This window comes from Mercenaria mercenaria, unplaced genomic scaffold (assembly GCF_021730395.1).
Source record: "Mercenaria mercenaria strain notata unplaced genomic scaffold, MADL_Memer_1 contig_2098, whole genome shotgun sequence".
Taxonomy (NCBI): Eukaryota; Metazoa; Mollusca; class Bivalvia; order Venerida; family Veneridae; genus Mercenaria; species Mercenaria mercenaria.
In genome coordinates, this window is record NW_026460134.1 from 1,802 (window position 1) to 23,690 (window position 21,889).

Sequence of the window (21,889 nt, forward strand, 5' to 3'; positions counted from 1 at the left end):
TAAAAGTAATGATTGACAGTACTATATATTTTAAGGCAACATTTAACCTGTACGAAATCTTACAGCTGAAAAAGACCTGCATTTCTGTATTCATATGGAGCAAACTGCTGACGTAACACTATCGCTTACTACGATATATCGAATTTAACGATGCAACGCTTACAGTCCTCCGTATTGAATTCCATTTAGCACACTCCGCTTGTTAACATTTCTGTTGTTGCGGTAAATGAGGTAAAACGATGCCTTTTCATGGTCCCTAGGTTAATATTTTGCACCTTTTAATTGACATTTGGATTGCAACAGTGGAACAAGTTTCTGTGTTGATTTGGCAAACTAACTTTTATATTTATTCAATATGATTTTTACCTGTAAATGAAGACTTTGATTTTGCTCGCATTATTTAGCCATTATACAATTTGAAATTGATACTGATTTGTGGGTATTCATATTCATTTTAAATGATTGAATATTTAAGTGAATATCTTTATCAATTTAACCAACGGTCATTGGTATTTTGACGATTTTTTTGGAATTGTTGGTGCTGTATTTACTAACAGTTTTATATGTGCTTCGAGTTGCTAGTATGTCTGGTCGTTGTCCTTAGTACGATTTACAGTTGTCATGTTCGTAAACAATATTTATATGACTTTTACAATATCTGGCATTTTTAACGACAAAAAATATATTCGATGATATTTGATGCGTCCACACAATCATTTTCTATTAATACCTTTTTTATTTTTATCTTGTTCGTCTTGATGTACATCTTCACAATCAGCACCTTGTTCGCCTTGATTTTTATTCTCATTTTTCTAATCTTGTTCGCCTTGATGTACATTTCCATTTTCCTCAGCTTGTTCGCCTTGATGTACATTTTCATTTTCCTCTGCTTGTTCGCCTTGATGTACATTTACATTTTCCTCAGCTCGTTCGCCTTGATATACATTTTCATTTTCCCCCAGCGTGTTCGCCAGCTTGTTCGCCTTGATCTACATTTACATTTTCCTCAGCTCGTTCGCCTTGATATACATTTACATTTTCCTCAGCGTGTTCACCAGCTTGTTCGCCTTGATATACATTTTCATTTTCCCCAGCGTGTTCGCCAGCTTGTTCGCCTTGATCTACATTTACATTTTCCTCAGCTCGTTCGCCTTGATATACATTTACATTTTCCCCAGCGTGTTCGCCAGCTTGTTCGCCTTGATCTACATTTACATTTTCCTCAGCTCGTTCGCCTTGATATACATTTTCATTTACCCCAGCGTGTTCGCCAGCTTGTTCGCCTTGATCTACATTTTCATTTTCCTCAGCTTGTTCGCCTTGATATACATTTTCATTTTCCTCAGCTTGTTCACCTTGATGTACATTTTCATTTTCCTCAGCTCGTTCGCCTTGATATACATTTTCATTTTCCCCAGCGTGTTCGCCAGCTTGTTCGCCTTGATCTACATTTTCATTTTCCTCAGCTTGTTCGCCTTGATGTACATTTTCATCTTCCTCAGCTTGTTCGCCTTGATGTACATTTCCATTTCCCTCAGCTTGTTTGCCTTTATGTACATTTTCCTTTTCCTCAGCTTGTTCGCCTTCGTCTGCATCTTCATTTCCCAGCACCTCTGTCGGTTTGATCCACATCTTCTTACTCCGCATCTCGTTGATCAAGATACACATATCTATACTCCACCTCTTGTCCGGTTTGATTGTATCTGATGTATCTATATTCGATAATACTTGTTTCAGAAAGTCAGGATCTTTATCTGCAATAATAGCTCTGAAAGGTTTGAATCGCGGATATTCAATCATAAATTTTGTTACAGATTTTCCATTCTGGTATCGTCTTCTTACATATCTCCATTCGGTCTTGATTGCTAAGATATCAAATATTGTTTGGCCGGATTTTGTACGCATGTAGTAATCGGCTCTTAAATCTTCTACAAGGATCTTGAATATATCTAGGTTCATCTGGTCACAAGCTGTATGCAGCGGAGTTTTTCCGTATTTATCTTGCGCATTTACGTCTGCAAGCGGGCCTAACAATTTGACAATTTCTATCTGACCCTTGTGAACCGCAGCATGTAAAGGGGTGTATCCATCTTTCTCGGATATTTGGACATCTTAATATCCAGAAAGCTTCTTTATTACTTTAATTTGCAGCTCTCTTTCCAGTTCTGGCCTCTGCTTCGTATATCTTTCGGCATTCTCATTCTTCTTATCTCCCCGTCCGTATACGGCTAGATAAATGGGTGTTCTTCCATAGGCATCACGAATGTTTGGACACAGTTTATTTTGTATCAATATGTCTATTAAATCAACATTCTTTTTTAAGACGGCAACATGATACAGGCTGGCACCCTTGATGACAGAAGCTTTACCATAGGATACGCAATTCTTTAGTGTCACTTTAGTTTCATCTGCTTTCAGTAAAATGTCCACAATTTTATTTTCTCCACTGAAAGCTGCGCAATGTATTGGATAATGGCCTCTGTAATCTTTCACCTTTATTGATGCTCCATATTGTAGTAATAGCTTTGTTATATTTTCGTCTCCGACATCAGCATTCATGTGCAGTGGAGTTCGCTTAAACTTCCCTGCCTTGCAATTGACACGAGCTTTATTTTCTAAAAGTATTTTACACGAATCTGGCCGTCGATAAAGGACGGCTTTATCCAGTGCTGACCAACCGTTTTTATTTCTGTAGTTGATACTGGCACCATGACGAAGTAAGCACTGCATACATTCAACAGCGCCACATTTGGATGCTGCAATAAGTGGACTGTTTTTGTTTATACTGTTAGGATAATCTATACAATTTCCAGTATAATTCTTAAGCAAATATTCAAGACTTCCACTGTGCCCCTTTGCAGCTGCAAAATAAATCGCGTCTTCATTTACGGTAGCGCCGCGCTGTAACAACATTTCAATGACATCTTTTAATCCTTCATGCGATGCTATCAGTAATGTTGATTGCAAGAATTCTGTTGTGTTTATACATTGATGTAAATTCTGTTTGAAAACTTCTTTAAGAAGTAGGGAACTGTCGTATAAAAGTCCAAGTGACGGCAAGTACACTGCAAGTTCTTCTCCTAAATCAATATCACAGTGCCTATACTTTTGAGGCAACGCATCAACTGGTTTTGAGAACATATATATTCCTTCTTCGCTTTCACAAAATTGACTGACAAAATGTTTATTGTTGAAACAGTCGTGTTCCAAAAGAGACGTATTCACTGATATCTCATTTGCAGAACTAACAAACAACCCAAAGCCGAATTTCATTTTAATTTTTCCATCTCCTTCCCTGAATCCACCTTTAGGCAATTCTTTCGGGTCTAATGCTCTGCATATTGCCGAGTGCAGTTCCTCGTACCTAAACTGTTCAACGTAAATATGAAGGCCGTCATCTTTAGTCTCATCTGTCGTTACAAACTGTTTCAAGAATTCGCTATCCGCGAATTCTAGTACTGCGCTCGTATATTCCTGACCCGCAACAAGCCCAACCATATCCTTTACACTATTGTGGCTGAAACGATATGTACCCGTGTGGGGATTAAATTGCAAAAATCCGTCTTCGTTGTATTTCAGCGACTTACGAAGAGTTTTAGTTGTCTTTTGTTTCAGATTAATGCCAAATTTCGATGCTGCCCTTTTTATGTCATCTGGTATATCTGGTGGTTCAACGTCTTTCAACTTTAACTCTTTCTCAGGACTCGTCCAAACAAGTATTAAGGCAAGAAACTTTTCTTCGTCTAGAAATAATTCTTCTACGCACTTTCTGAAGAACAGGAATGGTTCACCGAAGAAAAAAGCACCTTGGTTGAATAGGTGTTCATTTCGAACAAAAAGGCTGACGATTTCCGGAAATCCTATCATTGATTTATGTTTAGAGTCCTTTCTTTGAAAGAAATCATCAAAATCTGATGGCACATCGTATATCATGGAGAAAAATTCAGATTCACTGTCGTAGACCTCGTTACATTCTGTTATTAGATTTGAATCGAACTCTTTCTTTGCATACTTTAAGTGCTTCTCAAGAATTTCAGTTCTCTCAGCATTCGAAAGATCATAAGATGCTAGTATTTGAACATTGTCGTCTCTGAGTATGGTCAAACGTCTTAGTTTTTCTTTAGCTTCCTTTAAGATATAATGACGTGTTGTAATTATTGCTTTCACCGTTTGAGCTTTAATAGCCTTTTCAATATCTGGCAAGTGTCGTGACCATTCTTCCAACAACTTTTCATTTAAAGCTCCTGCACCAAATATGTCGTCGATGAAAATTGTCAGGGGCTTCTCCTTGTTCAGTGTTAACTTTTTCCAATCCGACGGCTCACTTAGTTTTAAACAGTGTTCTTGATCTGTTATTTCTGACAGTAGTTTTGTGGCTATATAGGTTTTTCCTTCCCCGGGAAGTCCGCTTAATATCAGGCAGCCAGTGTGGTTTAATTTTTCCTTCGCGGTCTTATGTGCGTGAGTGGTAACATAAACTTCACCACGTTCAGAGTCTCTTAGCCATACGTTTGTGACTGCTGCAATAATAAATAATTATGAATGATTATAACACTGAAGATTAAATCATTTGTTGATATTTCTTGACACAGTGTAAAATTAAATTTTACCATAATTTTTAAAGTTATATACACCCGCTAAGATTGAGCAATATTTGAATGCAGTCATCAATCAGTATTAGCATTCTTTCTTTCCGAAAGTTTTTGAATACAATTAAATCTAATGAGTTAACAATGCGGTAAAACAATTTCCATAAAATTAAATAACTCAACATGATATTCAACAATAGAGAGTTTGAGATTTCAACCTTCGCCTTCCCCTTCAACGTCTCTCATATATACTTGGGGTAAAACGTCACCAATATGCGTGTATTTTATTCATATCAGACGTTGCTACTAAAGTTTTCCATGTAATTTCAAGTAAGCCTAAGACTTCGTTTTATTTCTATGTGAAATAAAAAGCTTAGTTTCAGGATTTCTGCTTATTAAGTTATTCGATTATCCATATGTATAACTGGACTAAATTCGATGCGAAACACTAGCAATAGGTATAAGAATATTGAAGTTGTGTTTGGCTAATGATTTTAACTAAATACATTGAAATGAACCTGTAAGTATGAAGTTATCAACTGAATTTTGAGAAACTTTGAGATTTTGTTCAAACTTTAACTTCTACGGCATATTTGTGTCCTCAGGCGGTATTGATTATACCAGATGGGCCTTTTTGTCGTAAGAAGTGAAGTTTTGAACGTCCGAAGATGTGATATCACGGAAGTCAAAACTTCAGTCTTTGTACATCTACTTTGTCCACAAACACGGCATCAAAGACTGAAATCTGGATGGAGGCACATGGCATGACAGTCATTTTACTTGAAAAATGAATGATAACGCGCGATTATCATTTAGTGGAACATTTTATTTTAACTTCAAAATAGAATCAATCCGTTTCTGCCGGACACTTAATAAGACAATTGCGTTTTAATTATAAACATAAAATGGTACTAGTAAGACGGAGTTTTTTTTTTTGAAGTATCAGACAATTTTAGATATATGATATCATGGTACGAGAGGTTTCCTGTTAGCCATATGGGATAGCTCCATTATCTCCATTCTTTACATGCACGGACCCAGAACATGGTAGAGGGGCATTTGGGTCAATCGCCCTTTGATTCTTACATTTTACAAAGAAAATCGGTCTTGAAACTCGGTGTGACAATCCCCCACCCCCTGAATTGGTGACCCCTCCCCCCTCTTGAAGTTGGTGTCCCTCTAACCAAAATTCCTTGATCTGCACATGCTTTGTATTTGTCTTTGTTTTTTTTTACTTATGAAATAGTATATTCAAACAAATACGTGTAAATGCCCACATGTTATTTTGTGCGACAATTTTCGTCTCCACCTAACAGTTCTTGACTGTTTCGCTAGACTCATGGTGACTTGGCACGATTATATTGTGCTGTCTGAGAGTTTGGCATTATACAGAGTCAAACTTAGTGTCATGATGCCAAAACGTATGATAATTATCACGAGAGTATTTTGTATTTGTTTCAAATCGCTTGTTAAATGTATTAATAAATTGTGTATATTGGCTCATGTTATCAACGTATTTTTTAAAAGGTTAGATTTTCAACAGGAACAGTCTACAATTAAAACGCGTAAGGAATTCGATGTACAAAGTACCAATTCAAAGCAAAAAAAAAAAACTTTAAGAAAAACAATGAAATACTAGTCAACAGCCTTTTGTGTTTGCTTTATCTCATATATTTAACTTCAAAGTATATCGAGAAATGCATTTGTTGTAGTTGATGTCTCATGTTTTTGTTTAAAAAGTATTAACTGTAATATCTTTCAAGAACACCATCAACAATAGAATACGATGATATGATTATCATTTTTATTTCCTCTCATGTATGATTTACAATCATGCATAGTATACTTACATCAATTTATACAAAATGTTCTTTTTTTTAATCGCGCTAATATCCATGCGATGATTATGTTAATTGAAATGTTTTTATTTAATTTTCATTTCTAAAACCTCTTGTAAAAGTCCTGCACTTTCGGACAATTGATATCAAAATGCACGAGAAAAACGATCATAATTACAGATAAATTGAATGGGCGAATTAAAAGAAGTAAGGTTCATTCTAAAGTTTGAAATCTCAAGGAATTTTAATAGAACTTCAACTTCATACGTTAACTTCGCAAAAGACGTTGAAGGGGAAGTCGAAGGTTGAAATCTCAAACTCTCTAATATCTGGCTTACAACCTAGCAAACGGGTGGTCACGTGCAAAGCACTACTGCTGGTCTTCCCTTATCATTACTCGGAATGATAAAGTACGACATACTTACATGCAATTCTAGTTACTTCAGAAGAAATCACCGAGGTTTCGCTCACAGATAATTCTTGTACTGAAAGAAAATATGTCGGTTCATATTTATAACTGTGTCGGCTGTAAAATATCATGAAATACATCCCTTAAATGTGATATCATTAAATTATGCTATATATTATGTGACATAACATTTGTATTTTGTGATACTTAATAAGGAACAAAAGGTAAAACTGAATGATCATGACACTGAAATTAGTTTATATCGTACTAATAAAGGTCAGCAGTTAGTTTTCTTCCTTTACAATAAAAAAGAACTAAGTTCACGACGGTATTAGAATACACGAGAAGTAGTTGGATGGTAAGTAAAGTATCAGTTTGATGACAGGAAATATCGTACTTTGTATTTTGTAACGGTTGTGAGGGCTGGGGCCGTATTCATAAAGCATCTTAAGTATAAGTTTTGACTTAAGTTGAAGATTTTACTTAAGTTTGTGGTGATTTCAGCTTAAGTCTAAGTAAAAAACTAAGTCCTATTCATAAAACAGCTTAAACTTAAGATACGTAAGAAATGACTTAAGTCAGAAAACAAAATAGCGTCGTGAGTACGATTAAAGTGTTGTTTTTCAGATAAAAGCACTTTAAACATAATTGTGCATGTTGTATCTGTCTGAAATTAATGTTGTTTGTTTTATTGTTTTCGTCCACAATAAAAGCCAAGAATTACTTATTAAGTTGTTTTATGAATAACATATATACTTAAGTAAAATAAATTTCTTACTTAAGTAATACTTAAGTGAATAATCAATTTCTTATACTTATACTTAAGATGCTTTATGAATGCGGCCCCTGCAGTTGATTTGTTTGCAAATTTGTAAACATTTATATAGAAGTAATTAAAAAAAGTGCCGACCTTTAACGAAAAAGTTATGTTATAATGAAGTTCACCATATTGTTTCATTTAAATAAGACGATTATGCTTTGATAATTTGCTGCATGTCTAAAAGTGTAATCATTTTATTGACGAGTCTTTAAACAAAAAACCAATATTGCCTTCAATAATTCGCACGATGAGAAACAAACAACGAAAAACAAGTCGCTCGAGTAAAAACATTAACCCTGTTCAGGCTTTCAGTGCATTTTATAGGAATTAGGCTGGACTCGATATTTTGAAAATCATTTGTACATAAAAGCATTAATACATGAAACGTTTACATAAAGAGAATATTTAGCAATACCAGTGCCGGTCTATGCATCCGTCATGTCTTTGCCGAATGATTACATGTTTATATTTGTCATGTGAGGAAGTCAACCACACGGCTAGCGTAAGGATTATGTTTCTACCCTGCTGCTTTATATATATATACATTTCTAGACAATGTTGCCTAACTTTATTTCGATTTGGTAACACAAAAACGCGTACATTTCCCCTTTACGTGAAAAAAAATGAATAACATAATTCTTCTTGTTGATAATCTTTACAACTTAATTGTATTTTGCGTACACATGTAAAGTTATCTGATGTATTGAAATATGTATGTAACGGACGGCAATAAATTGCAATTTAAAGTTTTAAATTGAAACATTACAGTTTTCTTTAATCTCAAATCAAAGGGAAATACTTTAATATGTTATATACTCCATACACAGCCGCCAAAGACACGACCGCGTGCGTTGACCTAAAGCAAACGTATTTTTTAAAAAGCTTCCGAATCCTATGGCTATTGTTTTCTTTAAAAAATCTTGTTTCCATAATGAACTAGAACTGGCACAGGAGTGACTCATATCCACACCATACGGTCTTCTCACAGAAGAATGGCAACCATAAGTAATCTTAAAAATACTTAGAATAATATAAAAATGTCAAAAAAGCTTAATACTTAAAAAGAAGTTTACTCGTCTTTGGAGTACTTCATCCTGGGCTTCCACATATAAGTAATACTAGTATAAACATGTAATTATGTGCCCTGGATGAGGGATGAGGTAAATATAAAAAAATTCTAATATTAGAGATACACTAAAAGTGAATACAAACAAATGTCTTGCCGACCCATGTTACCACAGAAAAATGTATTTACTTTTTACATAGGACTGATAATAAAAAAGTTAGAAAAATACCAAAAATATTGAAAATCTAAAAATAGGATTTCTAAAAATAGACTAATTCCTGGAATTTAAGGGGAAGAAACGCAGTACAAAAGTTAAAAAAAAAAAGGTTACTTCCCTTTGGCTCTAAGCCAATCAGAATGAGATATAGTGAAAATACATCAAAATTAACCTTAAATTCTAAGTAAAAGGGGACATAATTCAAGAAAAATTGGTGTCAGAGTTATGGAACATCTATTTTAAGTTTGAATCATATCCATTTAGTAATAACTGAGATAATAGATTTCGGGACGCGACGGGACGGGACGGGACGGGACGCGACAAAACTGACTCCTATATACCCCCCTCCAAACATGTTTGGTGGGGGTATAAATATTCTTATGAAATCGTCCAGGACAGTCAGTTTCCAGTACAAATAGTATATGTTTGCGCCTTTTGTCATGCTCGTATGGGAATTACAAGTAGTTACATTTTACATCTTGTAGCTCAGAGTGAAGTTTATTCACTTGAAACCACCACATTGTCAATGCACCAAGTTATGTGAACCTTTCCAAACAAATTAATCATTCAAGTGAAAAAATATTCCAGTGATGAAATGTCATTCATATGGAAATCCTAAAACCGAAACTTAAGGTAAAATTCGTCGCAAAACCATAACAAAAAAAACTGATATCGACATTCACGCCATACAACACGGACACTTCGTGTTTTTATGTTCATTTAAGAAAGCATTTATAAAAAGTTATCAAATACTGCATGCTTTCCTTCGACGGAATTCATATCGTAAGTGTAATTTATCGTTATTTGGACTTTTATTTACTGAACGGTTACAAACAGAACACTATTTCTGTATAAATGAAGTCGTACTTTCAAACAAGATAATTAATGAGTCTCAGAGTCAAGAAATTAAAACATAGTTAATAAATAAATCAAATCGTTTTCAGTTCTCTGAAAGCCAAAATATCAGGAACCCCATCCGAACCGTTACAAAATGTACAAAATGGAGACATTTATCGTCATAATCCCGATACGGCACTCGTCGTTCCACAATTTCTTATGTCACCTAGTACCGCCCGTGTAATATTATCACTTGAATATTTCCCCTATCACCCATATAAATTTTTCCCTCACCTTTTGATTGTAGCGAGCATACATCAGTGGCGATACTATCTACTTTAGAATCAGAAGACTGGAGACGTTGGTAGATAATACTTTGGTGTTCTTCAAAACATTCTGTATTTTTCTTAGTCATCTCTTCAAGATCTTCTACATTTGCAATGCAATCTTGCAGGTCAGCCTGGATGTGAGCAATTTCTTCTTGTAGTGAGTTATCCATTTCCTCCCACTCTTTAATCATTTTTTGATAACCATGTTCTTTCTCTGGATCTATACTGTCATCTCTCAACCTCTGAATGTCTTGATATAAGTTTGGTATTCCTGTACCCAGACGTGTAATCACCTAGTATCACAATCAATAGATCACATCATTAAATAGAGAGTTGACAAGATTGATTAAATTGATTAGAAACATTTCTGTATTAACGACTCATTTACTCCAGCTTAATAGAGAATTAAGCTTCATAGACAATATGATATATGGTATCATTTATATTAATACATAAATCATGATTAGTTAGAAAGCCGAAACGTTCAAGATAATTATTTACCTGTTCTATTTTGTTCCACTTCCTTTGAAAGTCTTGCTTGTTCAATGAAATTGATTTCAAATGTGATATCTGAAACACAAATATGAATCTGTTCTATCCATATACCTGAAATATATCAACCTCTTAATTAAACGTACGAGTCTAAAACATCGCCAAGTACTGTCTGTTTGCGCTCTCACTTAACCTACATTGTATATTACGGAATGTCGGTGCTTTAATCAAGGTGCCCGCTCATAATCAACTAATACCCGGAGGTACACCTAGGGTCTTCCTCCGCCATTACAAGCTGGAACGTCACCATATGACACACACTCATGTAGGTGTGATGTTAAACCCAACCAAAACAAAAATCTAAACATACAAACTCTAAGTACTACTTACTTTAGACATATGCTCAATCGACCATTACAATCTGAAAACAAAACTACAGCATGACATTTTGAAAAAGAGGGATTTGAACCGATGATCCTGGCAAAATTTGTTTCATGGAGACAACGCCACGCACACTTTACTGGGGATAGAGAGCTCAAACCATAATTTACCTTTAGGCATGAAAAAGCATGATTAATTAGCATTATTAGGCCTGCTCTCGATGGATTTTAACAATGATACATAATTCATTAGATACCACACTAATGATCAAATCGAGGAATGTCCTAGGAATATTATATTTGTCATGAAAGAGACGAATTTTCTAAACAAGAGGGTCATGAAGGCCCTGTATCGCTCACCTGACCTATTGACCTAAAGATCATCAAGATTAACATTCTGACCAAGTTTCATTAATATATGGTCATAAATGTGACCTCTAAAGTGTAAACTAGCTTTTCCTTTAGATTTTACCTGGTGACGTAGTTTTTGGTCCGACATGACCCAGATTCCAACTGGACCTTGAGATCATCAAGATTACCATTCTGACCAAGTTTTATGAAGATACAGTCATAAATGGAGCCTCTACAGTGTTAAAAAGCTTTTCCTTTGATTTGAATCGGTGACCTAATTTTTGATCCCACCTAACCCAGATTTGAATATGACCTATAGATCATCAAGATTAACATTCTGATCAAGTTTCATTAAGATATGGTCATAAATGTGGCCTCTACAGTGTAAACTAGCTTTTCTTTTGATTTGACCTTGTGGCCTAGTTTTTGACCCTACATAATCCAGATTCAAACTGGACCTTGAGATCATCAAGATTACCATTCTGACAAAGTTTCATGAAGATACAGTCATAATTGTGGCCTCTACAGTGTTAACAAGCTTTTCCTTTGATTTGACCCGGTGGCCTAGTTTTTGACCCGACATGACCCAGATTCGAACCTGACCTAAAGATCATCAAGATTACCATTCTGACCAAGTTTCATGAAGTTACAGTCATAAATGTGGCCTCTAGAGTGTTAACAAGCTTTTCCTTTGATTTGACCTAGTGACCTAGTTTTTTACCCCACCTGACCCAGATTTGCACTTGACCTATAGAGCCTCAAGATTAATATTCTGACCAAGTTTTATTAAGATATGGTCATAAATGAGGCCTCTACAGTGTAAACTAGCTTTTCCTTTGATTTGACCTGATGACTTAGTTTTTGATTCTACATGACCCAGATTCAAACTGGACCTTGAAATCATCAAGATTAACATTTTGACTAAGCTTTATGAAGATATAGTCATAAATGTGGCCTCTACAATGTTAACAAGCTGACCCAAGATGACCCAATATCAAACTCGTCCAAGACTTTATTGAGGGTAACATTCTGACCAAGTTTCATTAAGATAGGGCCCAAATTGTGACCTCTAGAGTGTTAACAAGCTTTTCCTTTGATTTGACCTGGTGACCTAGTTTTTGACCACAGATGGCCCAATGTCAAACTTGTTCAAGATTTTATTGAGGGTTACATTCTGACCAAGTTTCATTAAGATTGGGCCAAAAATGTGACCTCTAGAGTGTAAACAAGCATTTCCTTTCAACTGACCTGGTGACCTAGTTTTTAATCCCATATGACCCAATATCAAACTCGTCCAAGATTTTTTTAAGGGTTACATTCTGACCAAGTTTCATTAAGATTTGGCCAAAATTGTGACCTCTAGAGTGTTAACAAGCTTTTCCTTTGATTTGACCTGGTGACCTAGTTTTTGACACCAGATGACCCAATATCGAACTCGTCCAAGATTTTATTGAGGGTAACATTCTGACCAAGTATCATTAAGATTTGGCTAAAAATTGTGACCTCTAGAGTGTTAACAGTCAAATTGTTGACGACGACGACTGACGACGGATACAGGGCGATCACAAAAGCTCACCTCTGAGCACTTCGTGCAGAATTTTACAAAGCATTATGTTTATAAGGCTAATGTTGGAGCAAGAATAATCTCTGCTACTCATGCCTTTATGCAAAAAAAAAAAAAAACGTTCGGGGACTTATAGATGCATGACTGTATAAATGCCAATATAATCTATTATTTTCGTTGAGTGTAACCTGTGAACCGAAAACGTACCAGTAAGAAATTCAGCGGAAGAAACTCATTGTACAAACACTACCCTTTTGTCGCACTAACTGACATTATTCCAACACTTGTTTGACGAAGTTCTATCAGTAACTAGTAGTTTGGTATTTAATTTTACCTCATTTCTGTACTGTCTAAGTCGTGTGATGTCCGCTTCTGTTGATAAGTCAAAAGAAGGAGGGACAGAATTCCATATGTTCGAGACCTCATTCAGACCACAGATATATCTCAGCAAACACACAAGCAGAGAAACATCAAACTTTGCCGAGTTAGGCTGACCTATTGCCGGATAAAGAACTTTCCACTGTCCTTTTGGTAAGACATTTTTCTTTAACAAGTTATTTAGTTTACTACGTGTGTTGACATCATTCAGCGTGTTCTGTAAGTCATTTGGTGGAATGGCTAGGTCAAATATGTGACGTAAGACCAATGTCCCGCCGTCTACAATCAGAGATAAAAGCCGGAAGCAGTATGCCTTCTCTTCTGATGGTGTAAGAGAGATTGGCAGTAATGACGCCATTCTAAACTTAATTCATCTCTGCTACCATAGCTTTCCTGTTGAAAGAATATGAAAAAAAAAATTTAGTTTGCAAGAAAAAAAAATCATTACATGTGCTATGAACTTAGATTACAAGTTCCACACATGTAAAGAACACGTTTTTGTTTGCATTGGTTTACAAATAGAGTTGACGATTTAACTCCTTTACGTGATTTTAAAATCAACTTCAACATTAAGCTACAGCATTTTAATACTGGTCGTTTTTAATTACCAAATGTCAAAATCATTTGCCCATCATGGCTGTAATTTACGCAAAAGGTTTGTCTCAGATCATTTGTTACATTAAGGGTTTTAAACCTTTAAGACTTACTTTTAGATATTTCTTAGTTTTTCGTTATATTTTATGTTTTATGTCGAGTTATTAGATCGTTGTTTATCTATTAATACGATGATTTATGATACTCATGATGATATCATCAACTTTTTCCACTTACTGGATTATTTCAAAATACTACAACTTGCAGGTTTTACATAACCATGATAGTTTTATGAAGAGTTTCTATTCATCTAATGCACAGTAGATGCATGGACCATACGATGTTTTCTATCAAGGCGAGTCATGAATTAATTATCATCAGGAATACAGTTTACAATGTCACAGTTGTACCTGTCCAGAGGGTATATACATTTCATAATCAGAAAATGTTATTTGATTTTTCTTACATTTACCAAAGTCGATATTACTGGGATATATTTGTACTAATAATACTATAATTACATGTGAAACTGTCAACAGTTGACATTATACTAGGGTCATATTTCTCGTTTTTGCCATTTAAATGCGGATTTGACATCATATAAGCTACAAAGCATCGAGCCAGTAAGATCATGACATTTCTGGAATCTAAAGTATTCCATCCGACAGTCATTTAAATGTCTATGATTCTAAAACTGGCGTTTAAACGGACTATTTTAATCCTGATTAAAATATTTAATTATACGAACAAATTTATACTTCATTCAGGTAATAGTTTATTTGGTGGTCTCTTACCTTGTTTATAGATTACAAAATCATCGATTGGATTAACTCAGTATATATGTATCAGATTATCTCATTGGTTATCGAAACTTATATATCGGAAACACTGTTTTTCTTTTTTGGTCGTGTCAACACGTAATTTGAAAACATACTGAGTAGTTTTGGCGGGCTTCACAGTGCCCACAATTATTTATAAGATAGAAATTTAAATTACTGAAAACATCAGAAGAGAGAAATGCCATAGACAAACTTCTTCAACGCAACGTCGGGAAAAATCATGCGTAGAATAGAGAGAACATTTTTCAAGTAAGACATTTTAATAAACTTTGTGAAAAGTGTGTATCACGGACAAAAAGTGATTAAACAGTGATCAATCACGGACAATTGTAAGTTGTACGGTGAAGACAGCAATCAAGATAAGAGGATGGAAAGAAGGGAACGAATAGATTATAAGCGGTTACATGAAGGGAAATCGGCTGTTAGAAGGAAGTTAGAATACGTGCCACAAAGTCCAGAAATCGCTCGAGGTGAAGAAACAGGTGCTACAGGCGGGACCGTAACAACGAGCGAGTCGCATAAGGAACAGATTGAAATTGGTGGTCTACGACCGGAAAGTGAGTCGGATTCGGACGATGATGTTGAGATTGCTTCAATGCGAGAAAAGCTAGCTCAGCTTGAAAAAGAGGAGAAAAAGCTAAAGAAACAGCAAGAGAAGGAACGTTTAAGAGGGCTCCTGGAAGAGAAGAAAGACAACATCGTCAAACTCAAGGGTAAATCTTCTATTTCTTCTTTAAAACCGGAAGCAAACGATGCTATTGCTAGTACTAGTAGTAAATCTATCAAATCTAAACAGACAGAGTCATCTTCATTACCATCAGAGTCGATGGTAGATATCAATGCACTTAGAAAAGACAAGAAACTGTTACGTTCAGTGTAAAAACGATTGAAAGAAATTGGCTTGGATTCGGATAACGAATCGACTGACAGTGATTCTTCTGGTGATTCCTCATCAGATACAGATAGCAGTAGTGATCATTTAACAGAAAATGTTAAAAATGAAGATAGCAAAAAGAAAGATGTGTCAAAAGCAAAAAAAAATCTAAATCTAAACATAAAAAGTCAAAGAAATCTGGTATAAAAGCAAAATCTTCAGATAAAGTTAAACATGTACAGAAATATCCACATTCTCAGCTTAGGCACAAGATTGTTAATCAAAATAATACATTTCAATACCTTAATCAAAGTTTATTTGTTGCAGGAGAATTAGAAATTATTTCTGATGATAGAACAGGTATGGTAGAAAACAAGAGGGCCAAGAAGGCCCTGTATCGCTCACCTGACCTATTGACCTAAAGATCATCAAGATAGTTTCATTAAGATATGGTCATAAATGTGGTCTCTAAAGTGTTACTAACGTTCCCTTTGATTTGACCTAGTGACCTATTTTTAGACCCCATATGACTCAGATTCGAACATGATCTAAAGATCATCAAGATTAATATTCTGACTAAGTTTCATGAAGATACAGTCATAAATGTGGCCTCTAGAGTGTTAACTAGCTTTTCCTTTGATTTGACCCAGTGACCTAGTTTTTAACCCCACCTGACCCAGATTTAAATATGACCTATAGATCATCAAGATTAACATTATGAACAAGTTTCATTAAGATATGGCCATAAATGTGGCCTCTAGAGTGTTAACTAGCTTTTCCTTTGATTTGATCTGGTGACCTAGTTTTTTATCCTACATAACCCAGATTCAAACTAGACTTTGAGATCATCATGAGTAACATTCTGACCAAGTTTCATGAAGATACAGTCATAAATGTGGCCTCTACAGTGTTAACAAGCTTTTCCTTTGATTTGACCTGGTGATCTAGTTTTTGACCCCAGATGACCAAAATCAAACTCATCGAAGATTTCATTGAGGGTAACATTCTGACCAAGCTTCATTAAGATTGGGCCAAAATTGTGACCTATAGAGTGTTAACAAGCTTTTCCTTTTATTTGACCTGGTGACCTTGTTTTTAACCCCAGATGACCCAATATCGAACTCGTCCAAGATTTTACTGAGGGTAACATTCTGACCAAGTTTCATTAAGATTGGGCCAAAATTGTGACCTCTAGAGTGTTAACAAGATTTTCCTTTGATTTGACCTGGTGACCTAGTTTTTGACCCCAGATGACCCAATATCGAATTCGTCCAAGATTTTTATGAGGTTTACATTCTGACCAAGTTTCATTAAGATTGGGCCAAAATTGTGACCTCTAGAGTGTTAACAGTCAAATTGTTGATGACGGACGACGGACACAGGGCGATCACAAAAGCTCACCTTGAGCATTTCGTGCTCAGGTGAGCTATAAAAGGGTAGGTCAAATTTGTTGAAAAGAATGATGTATCTAAGTTCAAATTACAGTTTTACAATATTGAAATCATTTTACGCTGCTGTTCTAAGAGAAATTGAATTAGGAGAAAATCTTGGTCTGACGATTTTCATTATTTGGAAATTGCTATGCTTACGAAAGCCAATCCCCCGAGTAGATATTCGTCTACAAATGCCAATCTAGGTAAAGGTAAAAAATCTTACTCAAAGGTCAATCAAGAAAATGTAGAAGAGGAGAGTACATGGTTCTGCTCTTTCTATCACAGAAATAAATGTATGCACAAGGCTAGTCACACACTAATGGTTAAAGGAAAATTAAGATGGGCCAAACATATATGTGCTACATGTTGGCAAAAAGATCAAAAGAAACTTGAGCATCCGGAAAGGTCAACAGCATGTCCCTATTCATCAGCCTGACGGTATAGGTCCATTGAGATAATCCAATAAGATAAAGTAGAAGATATTTTCCTTCCAAAATTTTGTTAAAATACAAATGTTGAGAAAAATATTCTGGACAAAAAAGTAAATACTTCACACAATTGTAATCACACTGAAACTTGTAAAATCTGTAGAGAAATAAAAACAACCTCAGGTTTTCAGAAAGTACATGAACAGTTTAAGAAATCGGGGAAATTTAACTATGAACAATGTAGGATTAGAGTAAATGAAAAAATTAACACAGAGTATTTAAGAACAGTACTAAATAATTTTCAGTATAATGACATGTTAGTGTGTGATTTATTAGAATATGGATTTCCCATAGGTTTTACAGGAAATGAAAATTTGCTTCCTGAAACAAAAGAGGTTTGGATGTATAAAAATACAAAGGCGCAAAAGAGTTTCCAGAGGTTATTAATAAATATTTAGTTAAGGAAATGAAAAATGACGCAATTATAGGACCTTTTAAACAAAACCCTTTTAGTCAAATTTTGTTGATTTACCCTTTGAACTCTGTACCCAAAAAGATATTTCAGATAGAAGAATTATTTAGATTTGAGCAGTAATACCCAGTGTGCAGTTAATGAATTTGTACCAAAAGATGAATATTTAGGAGAGGAAGTTGCTTTGATTTATCCAAAGAGAGGTGATTTGGTAGCACTCAATTTCAAATGGTCAAGGTTCATTACTGTTTAAAAAAGATCTATCCAGAGCTTATAGACAAATAAGTATTTGTCCTTCAAATTACAATCTTGTTGCTTACACTTGGAAAAAACACATCTTTTGCGATACTGTTTGTCCATGGGTTTGAGAAGTGCTGCATATATCTGCCAAAGGGTCACAAATGCCATTTCATTTATTCTTCTAGGCATGGGAATTGCTGTACTTAATTACTTAGATGATCTTGCAGGTGTTGAACGTAGAGAACATGCAGCGTTTGCCTATTTGACATTAGGTAAAGTTCTGAAAAATGCTGGTATTGATGAAGCTGAAAAGAAAAATAGCCCATCATCGGAAATCATGTCGTTTTTAGGAGTTTTATTCAATACTTTATCAATGACCATGGAGATAACCCCTGAAAGACTGAATGAAATTAAAAAATTGATAACTTTATGGTTAAATAAAAGCATGGCCACATTGAAAGACATTCAGTCATTGTTAGATAAACTCAACTTTGTTGGGAGCTTGTTTAAACCCAGTAGGATTTTTATTAATCGTTTATTAAACTGGTTTCGTCAGTTACATGTTACTAACAATACAGCTCTACATGTTATACCAGAGGAGGTTAAAAAAACATCGTTTGTGCTGGAATGAATTCTTACCTATTTATAATGGAGTTTTATTAATGAATTTAGGGCCTTGGTCAGATCCTGATGAACTTTTTTCCTCCGATGCATATTTAGATGGAATAGGTGGATTTTGGAATGGAAATTATTTTCATTCTATACTTCCAAGTAAGATTATAGACCAACGGTTACACATAGGAGCACTAAAGATGTTAGCACTAATGGTGTGTTTACACATCTGGGGGAAAAATTTCAGACATCAGCGAATTGTAGTTCTCTGTGATAATTTATCAGCCTGCATAGCTATTAATACAGGAAAATCAAATGCCATTTTAACCAAAGTTGTTTAAGAGAGATCATATTTGTGATGGCAGTGAATGAGTTTGAATTAAGAGCTCAGCATATTACATCCTCACAGAATCGTTTGTCTGATCATAAAGATGAAAGACATAGAATTGAATTTGAAAAGCTTAATGCAAATTTAAGGCTTGAGGAATATCAGGTTAAAGAATCAGAATTTAAAAAAGTTATGGTAGTTATCAAATTATGTCATTTTAGAAAAGCAAATACACCAGTTAAGAAGTGATCTCAGACATTCCAACAGACAAGCATATGCTGAAGGCTCTAAGAAGAATTTACGGATTCAGTTGGAATCCTTCTTATTATTCTGTACATATTTTCAGTTGTGTTTTTTACCAGTCACCAGTCTCAACAGAGATTTTACAGTTATATGCTCAGTTTTTGAGTAGGACATTTAAATCAGTAGAATCAATAAGAAATTACATAAGTGGAACGAACACTTTTGATAAAATAGACACAGAGATCGCGGGGTGTTCGTTTGGTGTTCACTTTTCACAAACATTAGATTTGCCGTGAACATATTTCCGCAAACTTCCAGCGAAAGTTGCTACGATTATCCCGCGAAATAGTTGCTGCGAACATACCGCGAACTAGCTGAGAACCATGATTACAAAGCAAAACCTAATCAGAAAATTGCCCACAAAATAGCTTGTACAAACTAGATGCCCACGGGCAACATGACGAGCCCGCCCTTTGACGCCTAACTGTGACCTTGACCTTTGAGATAGAGTCCATCTCATTGAGTTAAACATTCATGCAAAATATAAACATAATTCAATGCATGTACATGTAAAAGTTTTTGGCCGGACAAGATCTGACATGACCTTTGTTCTCCAACTGTGACCTTTACCTAGGGATGGAAATGCCCAACTTGGTAATAATGATGACGCCATAGAGTCTATGCTTTGTATCAGTATTGCTCAGAAGAAGAAGTCTTATCTGATGACATCTTTACTGGATGTTTGTCATGCCTGCAGAAATTAGTGTTACAGGTTCAATCGCATGATGCTAACTGTAAGAAAAAGCTTCAAACTGCAAAAACAAAAAAGCTGCATAGTATAATGTTTGTTGACTGAAAGTGTCAGGATTTAGAAGTGTTATTTCATGGACATCATCGCCCCACATGCAAAGTGGGACATTTCTAGCCAGTGCAAAAATAAGCCATGGATATTTTCAAGTGGTATGCTTCCCAATCATTTTCAAATGTTCTGTGAATCACCAGGTATCGGAGAGATGGGTGAATCTTATGTAAATGAATAAATGAGGAATTGCCATGTCATGTGCACTTCTTGAAGAAGAAAACCTAACCGGCATCAATATCCTTACTGACGCAAGACATTGTTGGAGAAAAAATGCCAAAGTCCGTGACATAGTATGTATTGGAGGCTCTACAAATAAAGTACTTAAAGTTGAAACAGTCTCTTAAGCAGATGACCCTTGTTCTCAGCGACATGAGTTACTGGGTGTCAAACGAATTTATAGCTAAATTGAGGGAAAATGTCCTGTCAACATACATGCACTTGACAATAATAATCAAATAACTAAATATGGCCGAGAGGAGCAGATGTCACGGACACTTGGCACTCGACAAAAGGAATAGCCAAAGCAGCAAAGATTACTGCATGGTTCAAATCTTCGCATGGCATAAACTGGAATGAACTTTCCGACAAGGCTGCAGCCATAAAGACGTATATTTTTCATTCAATGAAACTTTGCAAAAATGATTAAATTATTTTACGGAAGAATATACCCAATTTCATAGAACATTATCAAGGAATTAAATCATTAAGATTGTCTTGATTCAAGTATTTTACGGAAGAATATACTCAATTTCATAGAACATTATCAAGGAATTAAAGCGACTAAAAACAAGGAAGAATATCCAACAGGGAAAGCCACGTTCAAAAAACGCAGCCTGCCCAAAGACACACACGAATAACTCTTGCACACCATACACAAACATGAACACAAAGGACAAAACAAACAAATAACCCACACATTGTGAATTGTACTTTTTTTAAAAAATATCACCGAAAGTCAAAATGACGCCACTATTTCATATATATACATGGAACTAAATGGTTGATACATTTCTAGTTTCCAGATTTATGGGAACTTTCGAGTTTTCACAGTTTTTCTCACACATTTTTATAAACCGTTACAACGCATTATTTTGTAAACATTGGCTTTATTTTGTAAACATTGATATAAATATAGAATAAGCCGCGACAGTATTTTATGACACTTACATCACGTACAAACCATACACTTTGCACGCGTTTATCATGCTTCTTATAATAGAGCGGATAATATCTTATCTATAGGTATCGCACAATATTGTGTCGTTTTTGATTAAAAAATAATCAAAATAAGTAACACTCTCATTTAAAGTGAAGATATACGCTGGATATCAATATATGGCTTGATGGCGTTGTAGATGAAATTTGAAGGAAAAAAAAGGTCAGATGCAGTACTCAATCAACACCGAGATTGGCAGGTAAACGATTTGTCCGCGCAGCTACTTGCACATGCGATATAAGTTGAATTATACAGTTATTTATCATGCAATTACTATGCAAACTGCAAAGTGCCTGATATCACTTGCTTGATATTTTATTTTGATATCAGGTCATTGAACTGATATCAAAATTAAACACCTCCCATACTGATGGACTAATTTTTACATCAGCTTCCTTCCACGTCGAATTTTACTACAGATCTAGTTTTGATGTTGCATGAAAAAAAAAAAATTCTGTAATCTCAACTCATTTCCTTA

General features: G+C 35.1%; 1 protein-coding gene across 1 annotated transcript in view; it reads right to left on the reverse strand.

The window, feature by feature from the left end:
- Positions 1–948: 948 nt before the first annotated feature.
- The window catches only part of LOC128552165 (uncharacterized), a 35,895-nt gene continuing 14,954 nt past the window's right edge, over positions 949–21,889 (reverse strand). The window contains 5 exon segments of the mRNA XM_053533186.1: positions 949–4,520; positions 6,853–6,912; positions 10,071–10,398; positions 10,607–10,675; positions 13,227–13,663. Of these exon segments, the coding sequence (XP_053389161.1) occupies positions 949–4,520; positions 6,853–6,912; positions 10,071–10,398; positions 10,607–10,675; positions 13,227–13,628 (4,431 nt within the window). The 5' untranslated portion in view covers positions 13,629–13,663.